Source organism: Lithobates pipiens, unplaced genomic scaffold, assembly GCF_037356315.1.
Source record: "Lithobates pipiens isolate NorthernLeopardFrog02 unplaced genomic scaffold, aLitPip1_a1.2 Scaffold_30, whole genome shotgun sequence".
Classification (NCBI taxonomy): domain Eukaryota; kingdom Metazoa; phylum Chordata; class Amphibia; order Anura; family Ranidae; genus Lithobates; species Lithobates pipiens.
The window spans coordinates 5,476,437-5,499,834 of NW_027507791.1; the positions used below are offsets into that span (position 1 = coordinate 5,476,437).

General features: G+C 42.2%; 1 protein-coding gene across 1 annotated transcript in view; it reads right to left on the bottom strand.

Moving 5' to 3' along the window:
* Positions 1-23,398, bottom strand: part of FANCM (FA complementation group M) — a 305,773-nt gene that overhangs the window by 73,640 nt on the left and 208,735 nt on the right. The window contains exons 10-12 of the mRNA XM_077463555.1: positions 22,842-23,048; positions 12,029-12,412; positions 10,993-11,145 (exon numbers count right to left, since the gene is read on the bottom strand). Of these exons, the coding sequence (XP_077319681.1) occupies positions 10,993-11,145; positions 12,029-12,412; positions 22,842-23,048 (744 nt within the window). The remainder of the gene's footprint in view (positions 1-10,992; positions 11,146-12,028; positions 12,413-22,841; positions 23,049-23,398) is intronic.

Sequence of the window (23,398 nt, forward strand, 5' to 3'; positions counted from 1 at the left end):
ATAGAAAAATACTGGCATCTACTACATATGGACCCTAATTTGGGTAGGTTTATACCAAACAAACCACCAATCACATTCAAACGTGCAACAGCTATAAGGGACAGGATTGTTCAAAGCGAGTTTAAAGCGGGAAATCGGAAGGATCCATGTACAGTGAAGGGAACTTATACATGTGGGGGATGCACCTTCTGCAAGTATTTGCAGGTGGGACCCACATGTACATTGCCTAACGGGAAAACATTAAGATTAACACACTTTGCGAACTGCAAAACGAAAGGAGTAGTATATATACTCCTATGTGAGTGTAATTGTTTCTATATAGGAAAAACTAAAATTAGAATTGCGAGTACGAATATCTAAGCACATATGGGGTATGAAAAAGGCTATTCCAGATCTACCCCTGGGAAGGCATGTTATCTCCTTACATGGAGGCACCCCTCCCAGGGTTAGATTTATGGCGTTGGATAGAGTGCACCCCAATGAAAGAGGGGGAGATTGGAATAAGGTGTTATTGCAGAGAGAACTAAAATGGATTTTTCAGTTACAAGCTACTAAGTTTCCCGGCCTCAATGAAGCGACAAACTATAGACCATTTCTGGAAGGTTTTGTATCAGGGGGTATAGAAAAGTGATATATGAGAATATTAAAATATAACAGCTTTTTCTTTTCCTTTTCTTCCCCCCCCCCCCCCCCCTTTTTATTTTTTTTTATGTACGTTTCTTCCCCCCTCGATTAGGCAAATTTTGGCTCTTTGAACACCATGGGGCTCTTCTGGATGGGATCCCGGCACGCTAAGGCCACTATGGAGGGGAGAAGCCTGCCCTTGGTTGGCAGGTACCTTTTGTTTTTTCCCCCCTGGTGGCCTTTTCTCTCGCTCATCGGTATACCTGTAACAGAAATGGGATGGGGGTCTGATCACCCCAGCTTCCCGTTTCTCTGTCTCCCTAGGTTTTTCACCCACGCTCGCCCTATAGACATCTCGGACGAACGTGAGGTTAAATGCGTTTACACATCCTACATGAATGTGCAGTTGCTGACACTTTTGCCCGGCGCTGTGCTTCCTGGGGGATGTAGTTTAGTGAACAACACTGTTTGGCCAACTCCAGGGCTAAGGTACGTTCTGCGCATGCGTGTCGGTGGGAGCGTGACGCATGACGTCACTCCTCCCACTGCGCCATTTTGGATGTGGGCATGGGGCGACGTCGTGCGCCGCACACCCGGGGGACCGCGCTTAGGTGATAGGACTCACAGGTGAGTAATATTTACTTCACCTGGAAGGGGAGGGAAGGAGGTGGGGCGGTGAGATACTTTAATGGGCCAGGAGCAGTCTGTTATCAGTCTGCAATGGCCATGGAGGAGGTGACTTGCTGAGAGATACATTTTAAGGTACGGAAATATATATACTTTTTTATGTCGGTCTGTATGCAGCCTTATTGAAAAATGAAGGGGAATTAACGGGGAATTAACGGATATAACTGTCCTTCCCCTTCCCATTTTAGGCTGGACCTGACACGTCTATCTCTGGGGGGAATCTTTCTCCCATAGCACCAAAATCCTTGGACTAAAGAGAGATTGCGGCGACTTTAAGCCAAATAGATTGCCTTAAACATTTAAAAGAGTTGCAACATTTGGGCATCTCATTTTAACAATTCTAACATAGGAATCTCAGGTGTTTTCCTTTTGGGACACAGCAAACTACTCTATGAAACGCTTTTGGGTAAGATTTTTTAAAAGATTTTGCAATATTATTATCTTTTAGAATGATCACTATGAGATAGTTTTTTTTAGATAAAGTTCCCCCCTTTCTTTAGGGGTGTTTCCCTCTTAGTACAAATGTAATGACGGAAGTCATACAAGAGGGTTAACATATAGAACCTTTATCTGCCATTATTGGCGCTGTAGTAAAATACATGCAATACTTATTTAAAATCTAGGCATGTGAAAATTTGACATGCATTTACTTTACTTGTACACCTCCTCCCTTACAGTCCGCCTATCACTGCGGTCCCGGTTCCCGGTTGGTGCGTTGTGTTTTTTTTTTTTTCTTCATTTTTTTGAAATTGTACATTATATATATATATATATATATATATATATATATATATATATATATATATATATATATATATATATATATATATATATATATATATATATAATTATTTCTTATGTTTTTATAGATTCTACTATTTTGTAAATTTAAGTGTGCTAAAATGGACCATCCCTGAAGAAGGAGTAAGATAACTCCGTAACGCGTAGGTTACATTGGATGCACAATATTAACGCAATTTGACCTTGTTTGTAGAATGCTTTGAATACGCCTATATACAATGTCATAGAAGTCTGTTCCTTTGGAATAAGATGTAGGAAGCAAATGTTTTCTGGTTCTATAAATATATGCACATGGAGGAAGTAATGTGTCCCTTTCTCCTGTTTGGAAATGTACGTTAATATATTATTCTTTGTTTTTTCTTTCTATGTTGAAATAAAATTATTTTTTTATATATTTTTACCAAATCAGTTGGTGTCACAGTCTATGCCTAAAAAGTCCCGCCTTCTTTAAGGGGAAAACTTCTATAGTATTTCATGTTGGGATGTTGGCTACTATTAAGCGGATCTTAATTTATACCTCGCACAATTTCTGATTTTTGCCTTCAAAAGAAAAGAACTGACTTTAGGAGCACACGAGAACATGATTTCAGAAGCTCCAGGACCATTCATAGAATGTTTGTATGTGTGTGAGGGGGATTTACCATGGTACAGTAGACTGATGCCCTACGCTTCCCCCCCCCCCCCCCCCCAAGCTAGCTCAAGCTAACAAGTAAGGCCTCAGGTATTTGGGAAACCCATTCAGCTGACAGCAAGTAAGGTCTGATGGCCGGAGGTGACAAAGTGCTTGTGAGCAGCAGGAATAGAGTAGGGCTGAAAATAATGGATTTTCATAATCGATTAGTTGGCCGATTATTGTTTCTATTAATTTGTTAATAACCTTAAAATATGATGTATAATTTAGCTAATATGTAAAGTTTAAAAAAAAGGCAATTTATTCTTAAATATCTCTATGCAGTGGTAAATATAAATAATCAACTATATGGTTAGGGAACAAAATATCTAATCCACTCTAATAGTATATACAGTATATCTCTTCTGTCTGTTATTCTCAGAAGAGATATACTGAATATATTATATATATATATATATATATATATATACACATATACACACATATATACACTATTAGAGGAGATATGCTGTATATACTATTAGAAGAGATATACTGTATATACTATTAAAGGGTGAATCTGGTAAATATCAGACTCAGAGCTCAATTATTTTTATTTTTTTTTAAAAAACAAGGTCTTCCCTCAAAAAAAAAAGTAATTTTAAGAACGTTTGTTCGATTTTCTAATTGTTAGTGAGATCAAATCAACGTTAATTTTCAACCACAGTGATGGAAACATTTGGAAATGGAAAACTTCTCGGTCAAAGGAATTGTCAGACAGTGAATGTGGTTTTTGTTGAGAAATAACATTCTTTTAAAAACAGAATGTTGAAAAAAGTGAAAATTTCACACTACATTCTTTCATTGAGCAAATGCACAAAGATTTTACGTCTGAATATTCTTGTCTGAAAATTGATCCGTGTGGCCAGCATAAGGGCTCTGTACACACCTATGCAATTTGCTTTTGATCTCTTTCTGCAGTGCTTTTTGCTGTGCGGTTTGATTTTTGCCACGTGATTTAGCTGCAATTTACTTTTTTTTCAGCCAATTTGTTGTTGGGCAGATTAAAAAACACAAATTGCTGCAAAAATGCATTACATTCTTTTCTGCAGCTCCATTGAACCAAAAAAAAGCAAAGTTTTACGTTAAAAAAAAGCCCTTAACCCTCCTTTCCAAATACGCATAGATGTGATTGTGTCCCATAGGAAACCATGTAAATGAACTGCAGTGCGTTTCTGCAAAAAGCACCAAAAAAACACAGATGTGAGCCAGGTCTAAGACGTTTAGTAACATAATGGGTTTAAAATAACTAAAATGAGCCCTTTATAGTGCAAAAAAAAAGCAAATAATCACAACTGTAAGGGGTTCATTTTTTTAATGCAGAACTGTAAAAGTAATATTTACAGTAGCAATTATTTTCTCTTTTTTTGTACTATAAAGGGCTCATTTTATGTTTATTTAACCCCATTATGTTACTGGCCGATTAATCGATTATGAAATTGATCGATTTATTGGCCAGTAACATAATGGGGTTAAATAAACCTAAAATGAGCCCTTTATAGTACAAAAAGAGCAAATAATTGCTACTGTAAATATTACTTTCACAGTTCTGCATAAAAAAAAAAAAAAAAAACACCTTACAGTAGTGATTTGCTCTTTTTGTACTATAAAGGGCTAATTTTAGGTTTATTTAACCCCATTATGTTACTGGCCGATTACTCAATTACTATTTTCATAATCGATTAGTTGCCGCTGAATCGATTAGTCGTTTCAGCCCTAGTTTAGAGATTGCCATTCCATGTTGATCTTTTTTTGCAGAAGCAACAGACTAGACACTCCACACAGCAGATAGCGTCCGCTCTCATTCCCACAGCACTAACAGCGGGAACTGGGAATAAAGTAACTGAAGAAGTTCCCAATGCTCTGCACGACCGGTGTTCTGCCGAAAACTGTCCCCCTATTGGATAGTGTCCGCTTCGTACTGCGCAAGCGCAGCGCTTGCACAGTATGGAGGACAAGGAGACACCGAAAGTCTCCGAAAATAAACGGCGCCTACGCACTTAATAGTACCTTCTGCCCCGAGTCCAGGTTCAAGCCCCACCATGCAAGTGGACATACGGTAGCACTTAGCAACAGGACCCCTTGCTGGCTCACTTCGCCCGCCACGCTTCGGGCACGGCCTCGTTTCGCCTCGGCAATGATTTATTCTAATTCTATGCCCACTTGGATGGTGGGGCTTGAATCTGGACCCAGTGCGCAGACGCCGTTCATCTTCAGAGACCTTCGGCGTCTCCTCGTTTTCCGTACTGCGCAAGACACTATCCGATGAGGGACAGTATTCAACAAGACACCGGGCCAACTCACTAGGTGAGTCTTCAGAGACAAGATGAGAACTGAAGCAATGCTAGCAAGTGGCTCGGAAGCTTGAAAGCTCTCTACAGATAACCTACCAGAACAGCGCATGCAACGATCCCTACATGGATCCCAGTGCCCAAAAGGTCACTTCCAGGCTTCACCCTGAAACATCCAGTCCAGCAGTGTCTGGATGTGGTACTCCAAAAAGACAGGCTGAGGAGCTGCATTTAAAGAGACAAAGCTCCAGCAGCTATGTAAAGACTAATCTTGCTTGAAGAGATAAAAATAAATAAAAAAAATTGAAAAAAAAAAAAAAAGTTAAGTCATTAACACAGCAGAGCTGCAGAAAAGACGTCCGTATTTTTAGGACACTAGCAAACAATGAAGCATGCTTCCGTTTTTTTTCCTAGAACTAATTTATTTCTTTTTCTTTGTCTGTATGAGAAGCCGCAGACAAGATCAAGCTATTTCACAGAACAAATTAATTAGAGCTTCTGATTTCAACAGCCTATATATAAAAAAATAAATAAAAAAATATTTACTTCATGAACAATACCAAACCCAAACCCAGTGTTGTTGAAATGTTTTTACAACTCAAGTGCTACCCCAATACAAAGAGCAGACACAACAGGGCTTTTTTTTTTTATTGTCAAAACACAAAAACAGCAAATTGTGAACAATTTCCTTCCTCATTCACCTTGAACACAGAAAACGGAATAAATAAGACCTTGCTGGCAGATGAATGTTATCAAAACCTTCACCAAATCTAACAATTGTGCCCTTTGCTTTGTATAAATCATACAAAAAAAACAAAAAAAATAAATAAAATAAAATGTAAACAGCATAAAAAATGTATGAATAAATAAAGGGCTAAAAAACACACTGTCCATCGTCGGGGATGTCACATCTACCCATGCAGGACAAAGACCTTGTTCACTTTAATGGTGGCCCCACCAGCAGAAAATTTTCTTTTTTCATTTGCTCCCACGTGATAGCAGAAGACTGGCCACTCCATTGAAACATGAGCTGGAAATCCTAAGACCTGTGTCAATTTTGCAAACTTGGAGTTTACACAATGAAGTGGCTGATTGAAGGCCAGTGCAGTCTTTTTTTCCCCCCACTGCAGGTGGCTCTCATCCGCAGCAGCAATACAGGTGTAGGAGGAAGTCGAGAGGAACCTAGTTCCTCTTATCTCAGTCACAGAGAAGCAGCATACAATTGGATGCTGGCATCCCACGTGACTTGGTGGCCATCTTGGGTCCGGCAGAGACTATTTAAGACCCTGGCTCCCGGGTTTGGCATGCATTTTGCGGGTGTATAGAGCAGGGACAGCTCACCCGCCTGTCGGGGAGAGGGTTCCAGATAAGTAGGGAAAATGCAGGGACACGGCATCCATTCAGAAATCCTGCCCACTTGAGTACAGACCGGCCAAGCAACATTCCGCCACTTCAGACAGAAGCTGTCAGCACATCTGAGACCTACTGCTACTACTAATCGCTGTACATCAGGTGACTACAATTCCCATCGTGCCTAGTCAAGTCTGTGAATGTCAGAGTTTTACAATGCCTCATGGGATGTGTAGTTCCGCAACAGCTGGAGGGCCATAGTTTGAGGATCCCTGCTGTACATCCTGTGAGTATGCCCAATCGGATTGGCTGCCCACCAGACTTGCTGTGCATTACTGAACTTCAATTTTTAATGCAGTTTTCTGCTGCCACACCACTCTGCACCTACCTACATGATGACTGAAGAGGCACATTGCATTCTCTCTGCTTGGTACTTTATTTCCTCCCACCAACACCTGTATCACTACTGCATTTTATAGTTACGTAGTAGGGGTCAGCAGGAAAACCCACAGTGCCCAGGAGGGCGAAGTGGACAAGCTATCAGACACAGACAGACAGACAGACACAGACACAGACACACAGACACACAGACACACAGACACACAGACACACAGACACACACACACAGACACACAGACACAGACACACAGACACAGACACACAGACACACACACACAGGTGTCAGATAGCAGCAAAAGCCAGAGCTCTGATAAACAACAAAGAAATTCCCTTGTTGACTGCCAGTTTCCGTTTACAACAACTTATTCTTTTCAGAGGGAAGTTGGTGGAATCAGCAAAAGACACGCTTAAGATAAAATTTGCTGACCAGGCCCTTTTCTGACATTTGTTGTTTACACGTAAAAATCTGTAATTTTTTGCTAGAAAATTAGTTAGAACCCCCCAAACTTTTTTTTTTCAGCCTCTGGAGAATAAAATGGCGGTCATTGCGATATTTTATGTCACACTGTATTTGCACAATGGTCTTTCAAATGCAATTTTTTTTGTATAATGTGAAAGATGTTACGCCGAGTAAATAGATACCAAACATGTCCTGCTTTAAAATTTCGCACACTCATGGAATGGTGACAAACTAGGGTACTTAATCTCCATAGGCGACGCTTTAAAAAGGTTTACAGGTTACCAGTTTAGAGTTACAGAGGAGGTCTTGCGCTATTATTGCTCTCGCTCTAACAATCGCGAGGATACCTCACGTGTGATTTGAGCACCTTTTACATATGCGAGTATGTGTTCCCTTCTGCGTATGAGTGCGGAGTGATGGGGCGCTTAACTGTTTTTTTTTTTTGTTTTTTTTTTTTTACAATTTGCCCTAAAAAAAATAAAAAAAATAAAAATAAAATAATTGAATTTGATCACTTATTTCTAATACAAGGAATGTAAAAATTTCTTGTAATAAAAATAAGCATGACAGGTCCCCTTTATTGAGAGCTCTCATTTACCTTTAAAAGCAAAAAAATAAAAATAAATAAAAAAATTACACTCCCACTGCCTACAAAAGTTACTTTGTGGTGAATCTTCTGTTGGGACCACTTTTATATGAAAGCTGACAGACTGACTGAAAAAAAAAAAAAAAAAAAGATACCAGGGTTTTGGCAGCCATAACCCTGGTATTTACCAAAGTAATGATATACATTTATAGTTAGGAGGTCGGCAAGTGGTTAATGTGAACTTGACCTGATGTAAAAAGTGCCTAAGGTAACTGGGCTCATTAATGGGCACCTTGTAGTGCTGGAGAGACCTGTGTTGGTATTCAAATCAATGTGTGTGTTCCTGTGAAGACCCTCTTGAATTCTAGGCCCAGACTGTACATGGGGCCTCAAATTTCTCAAAGGTAAAAGAGAAGTTCAGCCTGAGCTCGTTTGGCTGGGCTTCTCCTCTGGGTCACAGGAGTGCAATTCGTTTTGCACTCCCTTGATCCGTTTTCAGCAGAGAACGGTCTGAAGTCCGCTCTCTGCTGACGTCACCGATGTCAGGTCAGGCACCGCCTCATCCCGACTCTGGAAGTCTAGATCCGCCAGGCGCCTGGACTGATGGCAGCCTTGGCCTCTCAGTGAGACGCTGACACAGTCGCTCCCCGCCCCTCCACAGCTCAGCGCTCCAATGAGCGTGGAGGAGCAGAGCAGGAGAGCTGCTGACTGACAGGCAGCAGCTCTCTGCTCGGGAGCCGAGAGAACTGAGCCATCGGCAATGTTTGATGGCACCGTTCTCAGTGCAGAAAAGCTGAGGGACAGATGCAGCATCCACCTAGACAAGTATGATTAGGGAAAAAAAACAAAACAAACCCATACTTCTTTTAAAATGAAACCCTGTCCTTCCCTATAGTAAGCTTTGCCCCGCCAATCAACTGTCCAATGCCAGTGCCTCTACCACCCCAATTAATAACTAGCTGCCCAAGGCAAGATTGAAATTTTTTACACACATTAAAACTCAGCATTTTTTGCTAGAAAATAACTTAAGCCCCTCAAACACTATATATTTTCTGAAAGCCGAGAGCAATATTTTTATATTGGACGATATTTGCGCAGCCATTTATCAAGTGCAAATATTCAGGAAAAAATTGCACCTAAATTTTAGTGCACACAATACCCAATTATTTTGATAAAATATAAAAGATAATCTTGTGTCACGTAAATAGATACCAAACATGTCAAGATTTAAAATTGTGCACTCCCGCAAAATGTCGACAAACTTCAGTACTTAAAGGGATTGTAAAGGCTTTTTTATCTTAACGCATTCTATACGCAGCAGACCCGCTAACACTTACCTGAGCTCCCTTCGAATCAGCGTTGTCCACGAGTTCCTCGGCTGTCCCGGACTCTCCCTCCCAATTGGTTGAGACACAGGAGTGCCGCCATTGGCTCCCGCTGCTGTCAAAGTCAGTTTGCCAATGAAGCTGAACCGCAACGCCGTGTCTGAATGGACACGGGGAGCTGTGACTCGGGTGCTCCCATAGCAAACTGCTTGCTGTGGGGGCACTGAACAGGAGGGAGGGGCCAGGGGCAGCAAAGAGGGACCTGAGAAAAGGAGCTAGACTTTACAATCACTGTAAACTATCTATAGGAAAAGCTTTAAAAACGTTTTGCAATAATTCTAGGGCCAATAATTCACGATTAACTCTAAACTGATAACCTGTAATCAGACATTTGTGGCGATTTCACTTGTGTGGTAAAAATTACCATTTACATGTGTGCTGGACCTATGCTTTGCATTTGTGTGTGAGCACAAGGGGAGAGGGACATTTTTTTTTTTTTAATCATTTTTATTTTAATAAAAAAAAAAAAAAAAAAAAAACACTTTTCTTTTTCTTTTAACTTTATTGCTATCACAATGGGGCAAACAATACCCCTTGTGATACCTTTGGGCAGGTGATAGGTACACTCCAGACATCAGAGCTCTATTAAACCCCTGATGTCTCCCCTGCCCTTCAAAGCAGCTGATCAAACATAGGTTGTGTTACAGCCATCACAGAGAAGATGGGGGAATGGATGTTCCGCCATCTCCTATGCAAGAAGCCACCCTAACCGCTTACCACAGGGTCAGGGGCTCCTCGGAAGGACTAGAGAGCTGGGAACCCCATCGGGCAGAGGTGGACAGGTCCATCCCAGTGCTGTAAAGCCACCTGGATCACTTTTACCCAACAGCCAATCACTGGCTTAAAGTGTTACTAAACCTGTAAACAGTATAATCAGTGTAAATATGCAGTAAAGCAGGGGTAGGGAACCTCGGCTCTCCAGCTGTTTTGAAACTACAAATCCCATGAGACAATCTAAGACCCTAACAATCACAGGCATGACTCCTAGAGGCAGAGGCATGATGGAAATTGTAGTTTCAAAACAGCTGGAGAGCCGAGGTTCCCTACCCCTGCAGTAAAGCATGCTTGTTACACTCAATATGGAACCTAAGGAGTTAATCCTGCATATTGTGTAAAAAGGCTGCTTGATACCGTCTTCTCTGATCCTCCCATTCTTCCACTGCCCCCAATCCATCTCCTCACAGTATAGCACCTTGGGGGACATGCTCAATTTTGTGTGTATTGCTAGAGTTTATTTTTTCTTGGGAGAGTGCATGTGATCAGCACAGGGCCAATCAGCACCGTCCAGACAGAGGGTTAGGGGTCTTGCAGCCTCATAGGACAGTCAGAGGAGAATGAAAACTTCCCCTACAAGTTTTAACATGGATAGAAGTCACAAGACTGCCATATATTACTGATGAGAAGAGGTATTTAGCAGTTTTTTATTTACTAAAATAATTGCATTTCCATGTTCTGTGCACTGTGGGAGACCAAATATAATGAATGCAGGGTCCTGGGTTTAGCAAAAAAAAAAAGAGAAAAGAAAAGATTCCAAGATCATGGACCATCAGAATGTTTATATACAAACGGACGGCAAGTGGTAAAGTAATAACTTGGGGATGAGGGTTATGATTAGGAAGAGGCAGCTCAGTGTTCCCAGAAGTCAAACGCTCAGGGATCAAAAAAAAGTCAACTGCCTTTTACCATTCTTAATGTATTTTTGTAATTTATATTGGTGCATTGAACTGGGCTCTGCTTACCTCCTCCCCTCTCATCTGTTCAATCAGTTGCATAACAGCAACAAAATTTTTACTCCGATCAGAGTGATCCACGAAGTGCGTTGGAAAAGGACGATTCTGCCATAGTTTCCACTCTGATAGGGACAGCTCATGAACACGTTCCGAGACTTGTTCCTAGGTTATGCAATCATAGGAACCAAATTAGTATCTCACAAATGACTTCAGTATATTACACATACTACAGCTACACATAAATGACAGCAAAATAAAATATAAAACAAACACGTTTCTGCATATCAACACTATGGAGTTGTTCTATGGGTTCTGACATGTACCAATCCTATTATAATATAAACCTGAAACGATTGGAATTTTTTTTATTTTTTGTGAGGATGTGGATACCAATCAAATTGAGGTTAACAACCTTTTCTACTTTCTATTTAGTATCCATCCTAAATCGATTCACCAGAACTGCCATCTTCATTTTTAGATGTTGAAGAAAAAAAAAAAAAAGTACCAGACCAATGAACACAAGAGTCAAAATAGATTTTTAGTTATTTCAAATGAACATAAAACATCCAATGCATTTAGGGGGAGCTCAGGCACCTCCTCCTTCATTAGGGTGTTATAGTGAGCTCTGTGGGGTTCATTTGGTAGAACTTTTCTGGACTCCACAACCTCTATATTGTTCCACAGAGTATCCCAATAGCTAGTGGCATAGCATTTGGCCGTTTGTGCCCATGCAATTTGCGAGTCACTGAATCAGATCTACTTTGGCAAGATTGCCCCCACCATATATTCTGGAACTTTCATGTATGGATATGGAACCCTATTCAGCCTGCAGTTTTCACCATGTGAATTGAGTGTAACCCCCTCAAAGACCTCAGAAGACGGAAAGGTCTCTGAACTTAAAGGTCTCACAGGCTCCTGAGAGATGCACCGATTAGAATACTGATGGCTGCTAATAACTACCAGCTTTTGCCTGAAGCTCAAATAATTCAGGGTGGAAAGATTCCTTCATTACCAGTTAGTTGCTAAAGTGACTGGTCATACCCACCGTGTTGGTTTCCGGATCTCTGAAGAGCTCAAACTGCGTTCTGGGTAGAACAACATCTGTTACCCTATCAGATTCTGTCAAACGATACAGACGGTTCCAGGTCTCAAATTCTGCATGTGTCAAAAGCCAGCCTTCTTTATTTGTGTCTTCCTTGTTAAAAACAGAAGATTTACGATGAACCAGGCTGGAACAGCGGTCCTTTGAGATTGGCCTTGCAGGGTCTTTGGCATCATAGGTTCCTTGCGTGATGTACATCTTGTGCAAGGTTGGGGTTAATCCTTCGGGAACCATGCGAGGGCTTTCCTGGTTGAGGTGAAAAATGGTGTCATTTCCCAGGATGGCCTTGTAGATGCTTCTCTTATTGCTCTGACTTTGGTTATAGGTCTATGTAGGAAAAAAAAAAAGCAAATTAGATTTAGGGCTTCAGACTTCAGTAGAAAAGCAGGTTAGATTTAGCACCCTATGGGCTTTAGTTGGTGTTGAATGGGGTTTTGCCATTTATATACAAAGTACCAAAATACCAAACCCACCGAAAGCAGGCAAAATGCACTGGTCAATAAATTCTGATGAAATCTCAAACAAACGCCACTGAAACAAGCCCAAATCATTGTTTGTATTACCATTGCGATTTATGCAAATTACTTATTATAAAAATAATTTATATGCAAATAAATCTTCCATAGACACCATCATTTGTGTGGATCCCCTCGCTGTAAGTTCCGTGGTTTGCATGTTTGTCCCCTTAGGGGCTATTAGCTTGGCTCTGACCACACCCAGTCCCATCCAAGTAAGAATGAGACAGTGCATGGATATATAATGAGAATGTGGTCCTGTTAGGTTACTGAAATATCTCATGTATATGTTTCTTGCATTTAGTGAAGCATACATATGTTCCACTAGCAAGCTCCTGATGACGTGGACCAGTCCAGGAAACACGTAGAGTATTGCAGAGACAGTAAAACAAAATGCATAATGCTCAGACATATAACTGGATGTAAGTTTGTATACTGCAATTGGGTTGATGGTGCAAAAGAGTCATGAAGTACAAGAAGTCCTGTTGAAGATGATTTTTTATGAAAAAAAGTTTTGTTTTGTTTTTTGTTTTTTAGAAGAATCTACTTTTGTAAAAAAAACAACAAAAAACGTGATATTTTAATTATATTAAGCCTTGTGCCATTAAAATTCCACCATACCAGAGGGAGATAACCCTCTTTTTATTTGTAAATTCAAATTGGGATGTGGCACTCAAAAGGAAACAAAATAAACTATTGAAACACAGGCCGTCTCCAATCAAACCATATAATGATTCCCAAAAACTATTTTCATCAACCTCTGTTAAGCCGGGTACACAATGTTTTTGGGGTGAATGAAAAAAACCTGCCTGCTTTGGGTCGGAGCCGCTGTACTTATCATGCAAGGTTAGTTCTGCGATTTCCCCTGCTGAGCTATTGTGTTCAGACAGGGGAACCGTCCACCCGCCAGAACACTCCGATCAGCGCTCTCTGCCACTGGCAGTCAGATTCTGGTTTTCCAGCATGCACTTCTGATAAAAGCCGGCCACAAGGCCGACTTCCGTCGGACTGACAGACATACACAGAGGCCGAATGTCGGCTGCTTTTTTTTATTTAAACCTACCATGTTTTCCAACATTTAGCCCACTACCCTGGCCCTGAGAAAGAGGGTTCACCCTCGAAACATGTCACCCATTTTTGGACGCCTCCTGGTTTTTCTGGCAGTACCGATGGACTTGATTAGACCTTCAAGCCGTCGATGTCACTTGCTATGAGATTACTTAATTCACGTTTGTGAGTATATTAATCTCTATCTTGGAATAAATTTTACTGTGGCAATGCGCTAGGTCGGTGCGCCATTTTCTTTTTTGTTGTCTTCCATTTGGCCCGTGTGTACCTGGCTTTAACACTAGACATCAGTATCAAATTATTTTTATTTACTGCTCAGGAGAGAAAGGCAGTAGTCACATGCATTATCGCAGTTTTCAATTATATACATTACCGCATCTTCATTTAGTGCCCTGCTAGATATATTACAATGTACAAAATGAAAATCATGTAAGAGCTAAAAATGATCTGTCATAGTAAAAGGAAATATCAAATTAAAATGGAAATATAAATTGCCTGTGGCACTCAGACGGGATCCTGAACAATCCCGTCTCTGGCATTACATCTAGACAGTTTTAATTTGTCAGAGCTACCTTTAACACTAGCAGCCAATCAAGCGTGCTGCATTGTTCATGTGCTGACAAGAAACATGACCAATCGCAGGTTAGGGGCATGGAATTGTCCAATCCGTACAGCGCAACAGTAGTCAAGAAAATTCAGGTCACTAGTTTAGTTCTGTACAATAAATTGGTAACAACCCCAACCTATAACTAACATTTTCAGTTAGGCGAACATGGAAGGGAAATAATCACAGAGTTCCCAGCACACTTAACAAGTTAGCCTGCAAAACAACCAAACGGACCCTAACAATTCATGTAAAACTAAACTATGCATATATTTGCAACATGATTTGAGAAACAAGGACATTTGGTTGTTTTGCAGACTAGCTGGTAAGTGTGCTGGGAAATCTGTTTTTGATGTTACCCTTCCATGTGCACCTAGCTAGTAAAAGCTTGGGGTAGTTGCCACTTTTCTTGTACAGTTGGTTGAATTGGGTGCGGGGGTGCACTGGATGCCTTCAGCTGCCATTGTGCTTTTGTTGGGCATCCCGTGCATCCCTGTGCCTTTGAGGAGTAGGCTTCCTCCAGGCACACCTGCCCTCAATCTTATCCACTGCTTTATGTGGTCCAACTTGGGAGACTCTGAAAATTATAGAGTTAGGACCGCAGTACATAGAGGAGCCTTGACTTGGGTACGGCAGCTTAAGAGAAAGTACAAATGCCCCCCAAATTACCCCTTTTTGGAAAGAAGACATTCCAAGGTATTTAGTAAGAGGCATGGTGAGTTTTTTGAAGTTGTAGTTTGCAAAAATCAAGATTTTTTTTTTTCCTTTTTTTTTTTTCACAAAATGTTCATATTATCAGGTTATTTCTCACACACAGCATATGCATGCCACAAATTACACCCCAAAACACATTCTGCTATTACTCCCAAGTATGACGATACCACATGTGTGAGACTTTTACACAGTGTGGCCACATACAGAGGCCCAGCATGCAGAGAGCGCCATCAGGCGTTCTGGAGCACCCAGGACAATTCTGACATTTCTCTCCTACATGTAAAAATCATCATTTATTTGCTAGAAAATTACATAGAACCCCAAAACATTATACACTTTTTTTAGCAAAGACCCTAGAGAATACAATGGCGATCGTTGCAACTTTTTATCTCGCACGGTATTTGCGCAGCAATTTTTCAAACGCTTTTAATAAAAAAAAGTTTTGTGCTTTAAAAAAAAAAAAAAAACAGTAACTTTAGCCCAATGTTTTTGCATATTGTGAAAGATGAAGTTACGCTGAGTAAATAGATACCCAACATGTCACCCTTCAAAATTGCACACACTCGTGGAATAGCGCCAAAACGTCGCAACTTAAAAATCCCCATAGGTGATGCTTTAAATTTTTTTACTGGTTACATGAGTTACAGAGGTCGCCTGGGCCAAAATGATTTTTCTCGCTCTAATGTTCGCAGCGATACCTCACATGTGTGGTTTGAACACAGTTTTCATATGTGGGCGGGATTTCCATACGTGTTCGCTTCTGCATGCGAGCACACAGTTTTAATTATTGTTCATTTTACTTTATTTTAGTTTGACACTTTTTTCCCCAAAAAACAATTTTTGATCACTTTTTTCCTATTATAAGGAATGTAAACATCCCTTGTAACAGAAATATGGCATGACAGGTCCTCTTTACAGTGAGATATGGGGGCAATGAGACCCCACATCTCACCTCTAGACTGGGAAGCCTGAAATAAAAAAAAATGATTCTGGCTTTGATCGTATTGGCGAGTCGGTAGAAGCACCGGAGGGCGGCGGGGGGAACGTCCCATCTCGCCTCCCGTAAGAACAGTAAAGCAGCAGAACAGCCGCTATGATCGTTCTTATGGTGTAGGGAATCGCCGGCTGAAAAAGCTGATATCTGAATGCTGCCTGTAGCTGCACCCATCATTCAGATATCCCTGCACAAAGTCAAGGATGTCATATGACGGCCGGCGGGCGGGAAGTGGTTAAAATGCTTTTTAACACAAAGTTGTCCATTTATACAATATTTCTAACACATAGCATTTACATACCAAAAATTACACCCCAAAATAGATTCTCCTACTCCTCCTGAGTACGGCGATACCACAGCCTGGCCACATACAGAGGCCGAGTACAGCCGAGCATGGCCGGGTATCACCGAGTATTACAGGGTATCACAGAGTATGGCCGAGAATGGCCGGGTATTGCAGGGTATCGCAGAGTATGGCCGAGAATGGCCGGGTATGGCTGGGTATCGCAGAGTATGGCCGAGAATGGCCGGGTATGGCTGGGTATCGCAGAGTATGGCCGAGAATGGCCGGGTATGGCTGGGTATCGCAGAGTATGGCCGAGAATGGCCGGGTATGGCTGGGTATCGCAGAGTATGGCTGGGTATCGCAGAGTATGGCTGGGTATCGCAGAGTATGGCTGGGAATCGCAGAGTATGGCTGGGAATCGCAGAGTATGGCTGGGAATCGCAGAGTATGGCTGGGAATCGCAGAGTATGGCTGGGAATCGCAGAGTACTGGCAGGGAATCGCAGAGTACTGGCAGGGAATCGCAGAGTACTGGCAGGGAATCGCAGAGTACTGGCAGGGAATCGCAGAGTACTGGCAGGGAATCGCAGAGTACTGGCAGGGAATCGCAGAGTATTGGCAGGGAATTGCAGAGTTGCAGAGTATTGGCAGGGAATTGCAGGGTTGTCTGTGAGCAGCGCTGTGGGCACTACAGATCCAGCCCACAGTACTGCTGTCACCGATCTCTCCCCTCCACTGTACCGATCAGTACAGAGAGGGGAGGGAGGAACCGGTTCATTTACAAGTGATCGCTCCGTCATTTGACAGAGCGATCATGTGGTAAACAGAGGCGATGACGGCGGTCACGGATGTGACCGCCCAGGGGGCGCACATGAGAGCAGAATTCTGGGAGGACGTCATAGTACGTCCTCCCAGAGTTAAGCAACCGCCCTGTAGCCGTCATTCAGCTATGGGCCGGTTGTTAAGTGGTTAAAGGATCATACTTACCTATGTGGACGCAGCATCTGTAGCATCGTTCAGTTCTCCCAGCTCAGCAGCTCACTGCTCTGCCTCCCACCCCCTGCTCACTGGAGCGCTGGGCTGTGAAGGGGGCAGGAGCGGCCAGCTCAGGCTCTCAGCGGCTTGACCAAGCTCTGTGACATCAGCAGACAACAGACAGCAGACTTCCGCCTGCTGCCTGCTGAAAAAGGGTCACAGGAGTGCAGTTTGAATGAACTGCACTCCTGTGATCCACAAGAGAAGTACAGCCAAACAAGCTTTGGCTGTACTTCTCCTTTAAAGATGAGCTTCAGCCCCACCACCAAAAAATAACAATGTAGCTGCTGACTTTTAATAATAGGACACTTGCCCATTCAGGGATCCCGCAATGTCGGCACCCCTAGTAGATTTTTCAATCAGCTCTCGGGTGCTGTGGCCGACATTCCTTTTATGCCAGTTCCCTACTGCGCATGCGCGAAGTGCACTGCGCTTTGTAAATGACCCCGCAACAGAGGAAGGAGGAGGGGCCCAACTTCTGGGGGAGCACGCCGCAGCGATGTCACCCGGAAGTGGGGACAGGTATTTGTCAAAAACATGTACCCGCTCCCCCCCAAAAGGTGCAAATTGTGGCAGCAGATGGGGGAGGAAGCAAACACCCTTTTGGGTGGAGCATAGCTTTAGGTATATATTTGCAAATATGTGCAAACAAAAACCTTTGTTTTAACATGAATTGTTAGACAGGGTCAATTTGGTTGGCTGGTACGTGTCCTGGGAAATCAATGTTTGTGACCAACTTCGTTCTACTGTCTATCAGGGTTGTACAAATATGGGCAAGCAGCCATACTAATTTGGCAGATAAAACACCTTCTATATGAGTATTTCAACATTTACCTGGGGTTCAGCGCAAGGTGTTTTTTAACCTAAAAAAATAAAAATTGGATCCTGGTCCCTTAAAGCATGTTAGCTTTACAAGCAGTGCTTGTGCCGTGCCATTTGGCCCCCCTGTATCACCTGGCTGATCCTGCCTGGCTATACCCCCCCCCCCCCCTGTAAACTGACCACAGTGTATCATGGCTGCTGAGCCCTAACACTGATGTCAGTTTATGTCGCCCCCTTCATCCACAGCCCTGGTCTCCTCTTTGTTGCTGTGGCTTCCTCCCCCCTCTCCTACCTGCCTGTCAGCTCTTACCAATGAACACCCCCCCCCCCTCCTGCTGGTATCATAAGATATTGTTGTTGCCAGTCACGTGAGGGCCGATCAGTGCTATAAAATAAGTTAAATTTATCGGCTGATTTTTTACAACATATACAGTGGGGCACATCATTTATTATAACAGAGGGGATGGTAGCAACAACACTTAGTGGCTTAACAACCACTTTAACATTTCAGCTAGACCATAATTCTCTATTTTGCTTTGTTTGCCTAGAGATCTTCCTGACATCATGTAGATGCCATGTAGAAAATACAACACGCCATATTACTACATACTGTGTTAGTAGCAGGAATGTTCTTTCTAACATGCAATAAAAAGCAGTGCTTTGTTAAGGTTACATAAAAACATTCTGGAGCCATGGAGAGGCCAGTTGTTATATAAGTAGGTCCTTTTATAAATAAATGGCATAATGCATTTTTTGCCTTGAGGCATTGTCCTTATAAAAAGCCTGTCTTTGTTTATACCAGTGGATGGATTGTCACCACTCACAGTATGAAGATCTGTTTTCTAGGAAGTGCTCATTATTATTATTTAAGGTACTTATAGAGCGCCGTCAATTTTCGCAGCGCTTTACCTATACATTGTACATTCACATCGGTCCCTACCCTCAAGGAGCTTACAATCGAAGGTCCCCAACTCACATTCATATACTAGGACCAATTTGGACAGACCCCAATTAAACCTACCAGCATGTATTTGTATAGCGTGAAAAGCAATCAATCAATCAACTCAAAACGCAAAAGTGACCAGTTAAATTTATATTACTATGAGAAGTGAGCTGTCCCATACAGTGATGGTTACAGAAAACCCACAGCAGACATGGCAGAAATGATAAAGTGCTCAGTTGAGTCCCTTGTGATGTGTTATTAGATAGGAAGAACGACATGCTTATTTAAAGCGGTAGTAAAGACCTCTTGGCGATTTTTACCTACAGGTAAGCCTATAATAAGGCTTACCTGTAGGTAAAATTAATTTCTCCTAAATGTGCACCGTTTAGAAGATATTCACCCTGGATGCAGCCAGTTAAGTCATCGGCGCATGTGCTCTGAAGGTCCGGCATACTTTGCCAAACCTTCAGAGCTTCAAGCCGAAGCCATTGGCTCCAGAGCGCATGGGCGGGAGTGACATCATCGCAGCTCCGTCTCATCACATTGCCAAAGCGCATAAACCCATAAAAAAGGCCAGGGGAAGATTTCAGCCCACTCAGCAGTGACAGTGTGCCGCTGGAAGGCTTCATTCCAAGGTAAGTATTTCATAATGTGCTAGTATGCTTCCGCTTTAACACAGTGTGGGTGTTTCCTCAAAGACATGGTCACAAACCTTTTTTTAAAGCCTAAAAGGAAACAAGGTTTTTAGGCTGGCTTCACACTTAGGTGTCCATTTAGCAAGCAGTGGAAAATATCCACTGCTGAGTTCTCCAGCATTCAGAGAAGAGATCGCTCTCCTCCAAGTGCCTGTCTATGAAGCGGTGTAGATCGCGCTCTGAGTGCCTCCTTTTGAGAAGTGAAGCGATCTACAAATGCTTCGAACTGTGGAGAGCAGCCATGCAGACCAGTTTGATGCAGTGTGCGGCGTATGGTCTGAGCACTGACAGGCTGACCCTCCCACCCTTTAAACCTCTGCAGCAATGCTGGCAGCACTCATACGTCTAAAAGACAACCTCTGGATATAATGCTGAGCATGTGCACTCAACTTCTTTGGTGGACTATGGCAAGGCCTGTTTTGAGTGGAATCTCTCCTGTTAAACCACTGTATGGTCTTGGCCACCTTGCAGCAGCTCAGTTTCAGGGTCTTGGCAATCTTCTTATAGCCGAGGCCATCTTTATGTAGAGCAACAATTCTTTTTTTCAGATCCTCAGAGAGTTCTTTGCCATGAGCTGCCACGTTCAACTTCCAGTGGCCAGTAAGAGATCGATGACACCAAATTAACACACCTGCTCCCCATTCACATCTGAGACCTTGTAACACTAACGAGTCACATGACACCGGGGAGGGAAAATGGCTAATTGGGCCAAATTTGGACATTTTCACTTAGGGGTGTACTCAGTTTTGTTGCCAGCGGTTTAGACATTAATGGCTGTGTGTTGAGTTATTTTGGAGGGGACAGAAAATTTACACTGTTATACAAGCTGTACACTCACTACTTTACATTATAGCAAAGTGTCATTTCTCCAGTGTTGTCACATGAAAAGATATAATAAAATATTTACAAAAACGTGAGGGGTGTATGTATGTATGTATGTATGTATGTATGTATGTATGTATGTATGTGTATGTGTCGTATCTGGGGAGTATATATATATATATATATATATATATATATATATATATATATATATATATATATATATATATATATATATATATATATATATATATATATATATATATATATATATACACATACACATATACATATACATATACACACACACACACACACACACAAGCATGGGGGACATGGTTTCTGTCTTGGGGGTTTGACGAGGAAAAAGGAAGTCAATCTTTCTTCTTCCCCCTCAGTACCCCCCGAGATTCTCCCTTCTCTCCCCGATTCTCCACCTCTGGGCTGAGGATTCTGGGAGGGAGAATTCTGACAGAGATTACCAGTGAGGTGCTGAGAATCGCACCTTCATAAACTGGTCGTTTCTGTGTGCGGAGATGATCAGCAGAGAACGTGTTTCTACCCCATTGGCCACAATCGGGCCCTTTGTTTGAAAAGTTTGGCGACCCCTGCTTTAAAGCATGTTAAGCCGCATAGTGCTTGTGCGGTGTCATTTGTCCTTTTCTATGCTGTAAATTACCTGGTTTATCCTGCATGTTCCTGTGTCCCCCTAGCTGTGCTGACCACGGTAATCATGGCTGTGATTAGGGGTTGCCACCTCATCCCTTTAAACCCGAACACATATGAATTACACATGTTCTGAGACTAATTTAGTGCAGCTAAGTCACCAAGTGAGTTTAACTACCACCTTAATCAGCCACAGAACTTTTGTAGTCAATATATGTTCGGTTTTAAAAAGGGATGAGGCGGCAACTCTACTGCTGATCCATAAAACCATGGTCAGTTTACGTGCCTCTGTCATCCCACTATGTTTAGAGTTTCTCCCACTCCCGGCCTGTCACTTCCTAGTGTCTGAGCTAAATAATCTTTGTTTCACATCGCCGATGTGCGGTCACATGACCACCCGCCTGACATCAGGGGGGAATCTCAGCCCCTCCCACTGTAGTCCTTAGTTTGGGAAAGGAAAGCGGTCACGTGAAAAAAAAAAAAAAAAACACACACACACACACACTGTAGTATAGCTTGTTATAACAGAGGGACTGCTAGCAATTGTAATCACTGACTTAACCACTTCCCACCCGGCCAATGCACATATACGGCCGGGTGGGAGCCGTCTACTCCTGATAGGACGTTCAGGAACGTCCATCAGGAGGAGCGGGATCGCGCGCTCGCGTGCCCGCGCAGCGGCGCGATCCCGATGCGCCCGTGTCACCGGGACACGGCGCATCTCAGATCGGCAGGAGGGCTCTGTGATTGGCCCTCCTGATCACATGATGGCCGTGTCCAATCACGGCCATCATGTGATGTAAACAAACAGCCGGTTGCTAGGCAATCGGCTCCTCCTCTCCTCACACAGAAGTCATCGCTGAGGAGAGGAGAGCAGATTGCTGCAGCCGGCTGATGATCAGTGAGTATGAGCTGTTTTTTACAGCTTTTTACTCACTGATCTTCAGTCTAGTGTAAACACACAACACACCACACAGTATAAACACAGTCCCCACATATGTCCCCATAACACACATGTCCCCAAAACATACATGTCCCCAAAAAATAAAAACACATGTCCCTAATAATAAAAACATGTCCCCCACATATGTCCCACTAAAATCACTTGTCCCAATGATTATGTGCACACATATGTACGTGATCACCTGCACACATATGTACATGATCATTTGCGTACATATGTCCGTGATCACACAAACCAATTATTATACACTTAACGGAATTTTTTTTACCAAAAACATGTAGCAGAATTCTTTTTGGCTTAAATTTATGACAACATTTGATTTTATTGGATTTCTTTTAAAATGGCAAAAAGAAAATATTGTTTTTTTTTCCAAATTTCCGCTTTTTTGCGCTTATATCACAAAAAATAAAAAACGGAGTCGTGAATAAATACCACCAAAATAAAGCTCTATTTGTGTGAACAAAATGATAAAAATTTCATTTGGGTAGAGTGTAGCATGACCGCGCAATTGTCACTGAAAGCGCTAGAGCGATGAAAGCTGAAAATTGGGCTGGGAAGGAAGGGGGCGAAAGTGCCCTGTATTGTAGTGGTTAACAACCACTTTAACTAAAAGATTAAACCAGACCTACCCGCTCCTCTCGGCCTTTGCACAATATGACCACTATTCGGCCTTGACGTTTTCTTCCGGTTCTTCCCATTCTCTGCACCAGACGGATTGGACTCTTCTGAGCATCAAAACAAACAATGAGATCTACTTCTCCAATGTCCAAGCCTTCTTCTCCAACGCAGGTGGAGACCAGAGTATTATATCCACCTTCCCGGAACCTCTTCACCACCTGAGAAAACCAATGATACTCGCTGGCTGTGACAAATGCTTCGTTATAGGCTGACAATTAGCAATGAGAAAGCAAACAGAAAGTGATCATGTGACCGCCTATAAAATGACTAACAAAAAGATTCCACATGTTATCACATTAATATATCCTTTGGATGTGCTCTAAAAATGATGCCCATAAATTCCAATGAGAGCAACAGATGTCCAAAGATTTAAACAAAAATTAGTTCATAGCAGAAAAAAGCCAACATGATTCTGGGGCCAAAAAGACTCCCTCTATCTGGGTTTATGCATTTTGGTTGGGCTTTAAGTGTTACTAGACCCACAACAGTAAAAATCAGTCTGCATATG